Genomic DNA, 9,848 nt, shown 5'->3' with positions numbered 1-9,848 from the left:
CCCCCCCCCCCCCCCCCCCCTTGATCACTTAGGGGAGTCAAAAAGGAACGGACCCTAATTTCTTGTGACTTTTCATGGAAAACCACAAATTTAAAATTTGTTCAGCCGTACCTCCATTTTATGACTCCTTCCTTTTTAAGACTTAATTTTCGCAGAATTTTGGAGGTCTTCTAAAGGAGGTTCCACTGTACTTACCAGACAGAATGAAAAGGTGCAGATGAACAAGTGGACAATTTTTCAGATGATGTCCGTCCAGCAAGCCCTGGCCTTAAGAAGAGAAGAACAGGAGCCAGCCTTGTTCTCAGACAAGCCTCCCCCTGATGACTGGCCAAACCGGGGTTCCATCACTTTCAGCAGTACCAGTCTACTGGCTGGTCCCAACGGCACTTACTTACTCAGGGACATCAATGTCCACATCAAGAGTAGAGAAAAGGTGAGCTGTTTGGGTTTATGGTAGTGAATGTGATGGGCGTTTATCCTGGAGAGAGATGCATGAGAAATTAGGGGACTATTGCATCTACATTATTAGTCTTTGCTGGTGGCTGTAGGAAAATCTAAAGATGTTGTATAAAAGTTGTTCAGAGAGGGTCACATTGTGATGCCTCCATCAAATGTCATATCATTCATATAGATCTTTCTTGTGTAAATGTGGTAAGGAAGTGTTAGGAACATTTTGTAGCAGTGTTCTTAAACACGAGCTGTGTTAATTTAAAAGCAGCAAGGGCAAGAAACTCGCTTACGTGCTTGCTGCGGGCATCTTATCTTCTTCAGAGGATTTGTTTTGGAAGAAAAACTGAATTGGATATATCTGTTCAGCCGTGGACCTTGGCTGATTTTATAGATCAGATGTGGAGAATGCTCTCATTGATTGTATTCTTCTTTTTTCTCTTCACAGGTGGGCGTGGTAGGGGATGCAGGCTCTGGAAAGTACTCGCTGGTAGCTGCATTACTTCGTTTGGGGCAGGTACAGGGGATGCTCTTCATGGATGGATTTGACATCTTGAAGATTGGTCTGCACGAACTGCGTAAAAACATCTCTGTTGTTCCCAAGGTGAGAAGAGGGCAGACTTGGTAATGCTTCTCCTTATTCAGGGTTCTAACTCTTGAGCCAATATCATTTTCCTTATATGCCTACGCTTGAAAAGAACACAGTAGAGCAGGAGGGCTAGGAAACTTTGTCATGCTAAATGCAAGTATGATTCATTGATTGTCGAATAAGAGGAGTCAACCCTTGAAAACATGAATATTAGTGAGGAAATGTTTGCATCAAAGCAATGTTATATATGTATGTTCATATGATTTGTAGAAACATCCTAAAGGATACACAGTAGTGCAAAGACTGTAACAGCGGTACCAGTATATTCAGGCTCTTCTATTGAAGATTGTTCAACCCTCCATTTGTTTCAGGACCCAATTTTGCTGCCTGGCACACTTCGCTCCAACCTTGACCTCTCAGGCTTGCTGTCTGACGAGGAGCTGTGGGGCATTCTGGAGCAGGTGGGACTCCGGGACCGAGTGGCAGGCATCCGTGGAGGCTTGTCTGTGGATGTGGGTGTGGATGCATCACTCCTCAGCTTGGGCCAGAAGCAGCTGCTGTATCTTGCCAGAGCCGTCATCAGGAAAACCAAGCTGATTCTGTTTGAGGAGGCTACTGACAATATTGAACCCAGGTGAGAAAAAGAGTTATTTGAGTTTGCTTTGGGTGCATCACATTTTTCAAGTAAGTGGCAACTGCTTTCTTCCATGTTTTATATTTTGTACATGAAATGGATAACTCAAATCAAGTTGCTGAGGTAAAGATCATGGATTTCAAGTTAACACTAAATAACCAGTTTGTTTTTTTATCCTCATATGAAATAAACATATGAGATCAGAAGCCTGGGGTAACAGCATTTTGTACTTGCTAAAGATTGCTCTCAGTGTAAAGTCTATACAATTTGTAATTAATAATAGACTGGTTAAGTGTACAGTGTCAGTGTCAGTGTGAGTGGTTATCGGTACTTTTTTATGTGGTGACGTCAGCGTTTTGTGCGCAGTTCAAAGGTTAGGGGTCAAAGTTTACGTTTGCTCCCTTTGATCTGCTAACGAGCGATGGTTAAATCGACAGAAATAACGAGCCCTGAATGTTATGTGAAAACTCAGCGCACGCATGTTTATTCCTACATTTCTTTATAACCAGTATGTTACTGAACAACACAAATGTCAGTTTCATGTGTGATTTATTCCAGGTTTAATGCACTAAATTCTCAGCCAAAGAAATGAATCGGAATGAGTGAATCTGCAGACAGAGAAAGATGCACACAAACACTTCTCTTCCAGCGAATTCACTTTCTGAAGATTCTGTACACGTCGAACGTTCTGCATGCGCCTATTCAACAATTGAGTGGTTAAAATGTATCACAGAAACATTAAGATGTATCAATACAAACAACATTGCAATAATCGTTTCTTTTGTTCTTGTTTTCGGCTGTGTCGTCTGCTCCGTAACAATTGACAAGTGGCTCTATCCCATCTCCCCCCTTCCCCCGTCGCGATATAACCTTCGTGGTTGAAAACGACGTTAAACACCAAATAAAAAAAGAAAGTCTGCTCCGTGTATGACTTTTCTTCTTTTTCCAACTGAAGAGTCCAGACATGGGACACTACTCTTTCGAATTATTGCAACAGTTGTCTTCCCTCCCATCACGTTAACGAAAGTGAAACTAAACGCACGGGCCAAGACGCCGTTGTCGGTTTCGTTATGGTAAGCGGAATGCGTAATGATACATAGATTTTCCTTAAGTTAACCACTACTACTACCACTAAAACTGTACACTTAATCTCTCTAATTACTTGAAAGCTGTAGCCTAATTTTATGTGGAACCGTTTCTATTTCAGTGTGAATGACCAGATACAGCGCATTCTGAGAGCTAAGTTTCGGGACTGTACTGTTCTGACTGTTGCTCACCGACTCCCCTCTGTGATGGATTGTGACAGGATTATGGTGAGTTGTGTCAAGGGCAGAGTGCTTGTGTGTGTGTGTACAGTTATTTCCGAACATCAATTTTTACTGACAGTTAAAGTTGTAAGTTTGATTGAATCTTTAAGAATTAATTATTTTCCGTTCATGCTCTAATAGTTCATGTAGCCAGTTGGAAAACATCAAGTGAGATTGATGGTCTGTGTGCAGGTGTTTCACAAAGGCGAGGCAAAAGAATTTGACACACCTTACAACCTGATGAATACAGGAGATGGCTACTTCATGCGCCTCGTTGAACAGGGCAGCAGACGCCAGGCTCAGCATTTACGCAGCTTAGCAGAGTTGTCCCACCAGCAGCGTGCCTCGGCCAGCCTGATGCTGGAACATGCGGTCTTCATGGCCACAGAGCAGCTCCACGCCAGCACAGAAGACCTGACTTTCCGCCCTGGATCCCTGGCGTGGAGTAACTTGGCAAAGTTCACCAAAAGCCAGGATTCGCTGGAGAAGGCATACAGTGATTGGGGAAGCCGGGGCGATGTTAGAGATGAGGAAGTGACAAGCCCCTTGGCCCGACCCAAACCGCAGGTGAGTATGGCACCGGCACAGAAGCTTATCAACAAGAGGAGGATGAGTCCTAACCGAGGAAAGAGAGCTGGGCATGCAGACAGGGAGGAGGTAACAGAAAAAGAGGAAGGTGGGGAGCAACTGCCGTTGTTGAGCTACGACACACCACCAAAGCTTCTGGCTCAAAACTCTGCTGAAAGCGACGAGGCGGGCAGAGAGAAAGAGAGGACTTACAGGCCAAATAATGGGAAGAATGTTCCCAGAAGTGTGGAGTCTAGTCCCATCGTAGATTACAGCTCTTCCCCACGACCGAGAGTGCGTTCACCAACCAATCAAAATGCTCCCAACAGAGACACAGACAGAAGCAGTAGCAACCCCAGAGGGGTTGTGGAGAGAAGAATTCTCGAGACTAGTATCGACACTCCACCTGTACCTCGAAGAAACTTCTCTCCCTCTCCTTCTATAGGGGAGGCCAGTGCACCTCCTGCTCGGGTCCAGGGGAGATCAGAAAAGTCCAGAGGGAGGACGTCAGGGAGGGTGGGGTATCCATCGTCCAGACCAAGGATCATTTCTGGAGAGTACTCCCCTCCGGGCCAAGAAAGCAAAGAAGACACAGAAAGGATCATATTCTGCTGATGCACTTTAACCTAAATATGCGTTTCAAAGAGTGTCTTGTTGTGAGTACTATTCAACATTGTTTGTATTTTGAGTCTGCTGATACTTTTATTTTAATGTGTTGCCAAGAGCGTTTTGTTGTGAGTAATATTCAACATTGTTTGTATTTTGGGCATCAGTATTTTTTGCCGTAAGGAAGGAAGTGTATTTTTATGACTGCACTTATTCTACAGTTCATTATGCAATACATTTATTCACATGCTTTCAGCTTTTTTCGAAAGTATTTTTAACATACCAAGGGGTTGGTAGTACTGGGCAGATACAATTTGATGAATGCATTGTGAGTGAGAGAGAGAGAGAGAGAGAGAGAGTGTGTGTGTGTATTTTATAATCATAGTGATGAATAAATGATTGCCTGATTTTCTGTACATGTGAATTTTTCAATTGGGATATAACATTTTAAAATATTCGGCAACACTGTGCATATGTACAACATAATATTCTGTGCAAAATTTTAAATCAAGATTTGATGCAAGAAACTATATTTTTGTCACTGGTTTGACCATGCATGATATTATTTTTGTTCTTTTGATACTCATGTAGACAGACTAAAGTTTTTCTGTATCTCTTTATTAAATCATGGTATGTACAATCAGTTATGTAAAGAAAGTAACTTGGCAGTACATAGTCTTCACTGCTCAATATAAATTGTGGTTTGTATTGTAAAACTTTTATCTGTTAAAAGGACTCGGACCTTGATTTAGTCCCGCAGTGGGGCACTGCGGTTATGAAATTAAAAGCCCCTCCTGTGTTTGGAACCGCAGGAGCTTTCTAGTTTGCTGTTAGGTAGATTTTTGGTTCCTCTTTCCTGTCATGCTCTCTTTTTCTTCATGAATTCTTTTCTTTTTTCTGCCTTCTTGCTCATTCACCTGTATTTTTTCCAAAAATCTCTTCTCTTGCCGCTTGTCTCGCGATTCATGTATAGTTTAATCTGTTAGTGTTCTGATGTAAGTCCAGCAGTAGATAGGTTAAGCCTATTTTAACATACTGGAAACTGGTAATCTTCCAGTAGGTATTAATTTAGTTTTACTAAAGCCTGCTGGGACACAAGTAATGGGTTAGTGCATTTGTAAACAGGAATCGCTTGACAAGTGGCCCCCTTCATCCCCCCCTTCCTCGTCCTGATATGGCTCTGCGTAGTCGGCTGGACGTTAAGCAACAAATAAACAAACAAACCTTGATTTAGTATTATAGATCTGGAGTTGATGACATGGTCAAAATTAGAAATGAACCAGTAGTTTTGGGTAGTAACGCTAGTATGTGTTGTATTAAACGTGTTTTAACATCAATAACCATGAGAATCATATATATATCAGAGATGTGTAATCCAGAATGCCATGTTATTGTGCAAGCTGCTTTGAGCAGACAGGCAGCTGTTTGTTTATAATTATTTATGCATGTGTGTTGTCTTCGGCTTCTGCCTTTTTATTTTTTTACCCAACGGATTGTATAACTTGTGTTGAGGAAAATGATGTCAAACCTACAAGTGATATTCATACACTTTTGTTTATATATATATATATTCGTTCTTTGTTTTTGTGATTTGTAGCTGCTTTTAGATCATACCCAAATCAAAACATTCCATTTAGTTGTCATTTTTGATGTTTTAATGCTGTTTACATTGTCCAAGTTACGCAAACTTTTATTTTATTTTAGGGCATTTTATAGTGCAGCTGAATAGACTTGTAAACCATTGTAAGGAGAAAGATTTTGGCTGGGAAATGCAGAAACTTCTTTTACCTCTTAAAATGTGTTAGGTTTTCGTAAAAGTATTTTCACTGTTTTCCGAAGACAGCTTAAACCGTAATAAATGTTCATCATTTAAAGTTGAGCACAACAGTAGCAATGACCAAAACAGGCAAGGCATTTTCCATGGTTATTTTGTTTTGTTTTTGAGAGAGATTTTTGGATTGGTAAGATGACCTTTTCGTAGTTAGGTTGAAAGAAGTGAGAGGGAAAGTAAAATTGCTTTGCTTTGAAACATGCCTTGCAAAGTGTAACATCAGGAGCCGGTTTCATTGACTGGCGGTGGTCACACTGACAGACCAGCGCTTTGTCATCCAACTGCGGTTGTCCGAAACCGGTGATTGGGGAGGGCTGCACTGTAATTGGGCAACTCTCTGTGCGAAGAGGCACAGTCGGCCGACTGAAATCTTTTCATGCGACCTGATTTCAATTTTCATCGGATTACTGCAGTTCACTTGTTCAACTGCAGTTAACGACTGTGTTGCTGGCCAATGAAACCGGCCCCTGCTATTGTAATTATCTGTGCAGTTAATCCTGTCCCTGTGCCTATTTTTATATGCAACAAATATCAATTTTAATAATCAATTTACTGCTGCTTTCAAGGTACCAGTGATTCTTACACATTGAAGATAGTATGGCTATCAGAATTATACAATTTGCATTCCATATCAAGACACAATGTCACTTCTGTGTTGTGAATAATTTTCATTTCTATTGTAAACAAATACATATCATGATATTTTATGCTCAATCTGTGCAGTATCTATTATATTTATGTAGTTTATTACATTTTATCCATCTTTAAGTAACCAACTACCTTTAATATGACTTTGGTTCTTTTTGAGTCAAAACTTTTGCTGTTGTTTAAAACTGTATCATATTTCTTCATAATCACCTTGCATATCAAATTTAATGATTATAGTTTGCAATGTACAGCTCTGTCACAGTCTTACTTCAGTGGAACCCCTGTTTTAAGACCTTCAAAAATCTGAGAAAATCAGCTCTTAAAAGGGAGGGAGTCTTAAAATGGAGGTAGATATACAGCGGCTATGAACAGAACATTTGAGAAAGGAGGGTCTTAAAAAGGAGGCTGTAGCACACATATTCTGTTGGGATTAAAGGGATGGATGTGATCTGTTGGGTTCTTGAACACAAAATCCAGGTGAGTGTCTAGTCATTAGTTCAAAGACAGGTGGATAGGTTTTAAGGAGTGTTGTGCCAGTAAACATACAAGGGTTGCCAGAAGACTATGTTGCCCTCTGTTGTTTGCAAAAGAAATCTTTGCCTGTTTGAACTCTTTTTTTGTTTTGTTTTTAAATCTACTCACTTGCATTTAGTGGCAATGGCATCCAGAGCAGAGGCTATCTTTTCATGCGCATTTGAAGTTAAAGCAAAATCTGCATGCATATATATATGGTGTTGGTTTTCTTTCATTCTGCTAAACATATTGGTGCATGTCTGCGTAAAAAAAAACGCGGGTTAGGGGGAAGAATTTACCCGATGCTCCCCAGCATGTCGTAAGAGGCGACTAACGGATTCTGCTTCTCCTTTTACCCTTGTGAAGTGTTTCTTGTATAGAATATAGTCAATTTTTTCTAAAGATTTTAGTCAAGCAGTATGTAAGAAATGTTAAGTCCTTTGTACTGGAAACTTGCATTCTCCCAGTAAGGTAATATATTGTACTACGTTGCAAGCCCCTGGAGCAAATTTTTGATTAGTGCTTTTGTGAACAAGAAACAATTGACAAGTGGCTCTATCCCATCTTCCCCCTTTCCCCGTCGCGATATAACCTTCGTGGTTGAAAACGACGTTAAACACCAAATAAAGAAAAGAAAGTCTACGTAAAATGGTTGGTCAGTTTGACTTATTCTTGAAGGCTTGGCCTGAGATCGTTTTTACATCTCCCTCTTTAACATTCCACTGAGATTTGTGCCATTTGTTGTGATTGAAAGATAACCTGTCAGTGGATACAAATATTACAAATAATATGATGAGGAGTACCTTTTACTGTTATTGCAGCTCCATAATACTGACCTATTAATATTGAAGGATCGATTCTGATATTTTATGTACGAAACAGCAAGTAATGTGGTTCCATTTATTCATGTTTCATTATGCTTTATTTTTAACACAGGTAGTTAAAATATTTCCAGCAGGCAACATTTGTTCACTTTAGTGTCAGATGGTTGTGTAGGCATTTGCTACATGTGACCAGGAGATAAGAAAATGAATTGTGAAGATGCCTGCATTGGCACAAGTGTTCGCTAAAGTTTTAAGTGAACATGCCAGTTATTTTTTTTAATAATAAGACTGCTATTGGACAGTGCTCTGCTTAGCTGATTAGCTTGCTAATGTGCAAGTCTTTTGTATTCTTAGATCTTCTGTAATTGGCAATGGAAAACAGTATTTTAATGTGCATTTTCAACTAAGTCAAAATACTCTCCGGTGCTGTAGTTAACAATGCCATTTTATGTTGATTGTCACTTTTTGTTTTGATTGGATGCATGTTTTTAAATTTGACTCGTGGAATGACAAAATTGTAAGAACAAAAATATACGTCTTTGAAAATGTCTTATAAACTGGGGTGTGCACGTTAAAGATCCCACGATTGACAAAAGGGTCTTTCCTGGCAAAATTGTATAGGCATAGATAAAAATGTCCACCAAATACCCGTTTGTCTTGGAATAAAGGCCGTGAAAGGTGAATGCTCGCCTAATAGGCTACTGAGCTTTACTGGCCGATGTGAATGCGTTATATAGTGTGTAAAAAATGTATGTCTGTCTGTCTGTAAAAAATTCCATTTCAAACGGCAGAAATTAATATGTAAGCGCCTAGGGCTATATCTAGATTAGGCGCATAAAAATAATCACAATAATAATAATAATAATAATAATAAACTACAAGAAAATATTTGTTTTTTTAAAAGTTGTACACTATTGTTACACATGCCCAAACACAGCCTCTTCATTCATACCCATGTCACATGATATAAATACCAGCTGATATTGACACAAGACTTATTCTCAGCTCTGATAGATTTGAGGTGATGGTGCTGGTGTTAGGGAAACTTATCTAACTATCCAGAGAGAAGAAATATGTAAAATAAACATTTTGCAGTGAAATACTACAGAACTAGGTAGAGTTACATTGCATAATCTAGAATTGTGATGGGGGTGCTTCCTCCAAACTTTGTTTCAGCAACTCAAAGATGCCTTCCTTCCTGTGTAAGCAATGACGTAATCCAGCACAGTTTTTTCCTGGCTTTTAGGTGGGATAAGAGCATGCATCCTTCAATTTGGACACATATTTGTGTTTCTTTATGAATTTATTGTGACAGGTGTCAGCTCAACAAATCTGAATCTGCACAAAAATTAAATAAAACAACATATTTTTGGTTCAAGTGGAAGGGTGCTCTTATCTCATGAAAAATCCTCGACAGCTGTTTAGTGATTTGCAAGATGAAACACTGAAAAGAACTTGTATCTTTAAGAACTGATGAATTTTCTATCACATTGGACAATCATGTTTTGTCAGATGTTTAATTTTCAAGAACTTGCAGCTTCATGAAACTTGGCCTATTTATTTGACAATAAATTTGTGATTACAGAACTAATTCTGTTGGTGTCTAATTTGTTCATGCACACACATCCGTACACATGCAATTGTCCTTTTTAAACAAAGCAAGGCTTAAATAGTGGTAAAGAACACTTTAATAAGTTAATAACAGAACTTTCATCATTAATCGAGTATACTTGTTGCAGGACTTCTGTAAAGGTTGGAGATGTTACCAAAAGAAGCACTTGTTAATCACTGAAAATACATGAACCTTTCATAATTCAGAAACAAGCGGATATTTACCTTTTTTTTTTTTTTACAATATATTTAGACAAATCTGTCTTGCAAA

The 9,848-nt window shown here is 39.3% G+C and overlaps 1 protein-coding gene across 1 annotated transcript in view; it reads left to right on the top strand.

Moving 5' to 3' along the window:
* The window catches only part of LOC138982233 (ATP-binding cassette subfamily C member 4-like), a 48,773-nt gene extending 39,220 nt beyond the window's left edge, over positions 1 to 9,553 (top strand). The window contains exons 23-27 of the mRNA XM_070355472.1: positions 242 to 433; positions 896 to 1,051; positions 1,408 to 1,670; positions 2,878 to 2,983; positions 3,170 to 9,553. Of these exons, the coding sequence (XP_070211573.1) occupies positions 242 to 433; positions 896 to 1,051; positions 1,408 to 1,670; positions 2,878 to 2,983; positions 3,170 to 4,159 (1,707 nt within the window). The 3' untranslated portion in view covers positions 4,160 to 9,553. The remainder of the gene's footprint in view (positions 1 to 241; positions 434 to 895; positions 1,052 to 1,407; positions 1,671 to 2,877; positions 2,984 to 3,169) is intronic.
* Positions 9,554 to 9,848: the final 295 nt, after the last annotated feature.

The sequence above is a fragment of the Littorina saxatilis genome, linkage group LG1 (assembly GCF_037325665.1).
Source record: "Littorina saxatilis isolate snail1 linkage group LG1, US_GU_Lsax_2.0, whole genome shotgun sequence".
NCBI classification, from domain to species: Eukaryota; Metazoa; Mollusca; class Gastropoda; order Littorinimorpha; family Littorinidae; genus Littorina; species Littorina saxatilis.
The sequence above is the reverse complement of the archived record's forward strand: the minus strand, read 5'-3'. Positions and strand labels throughout refer to the sequence as shown.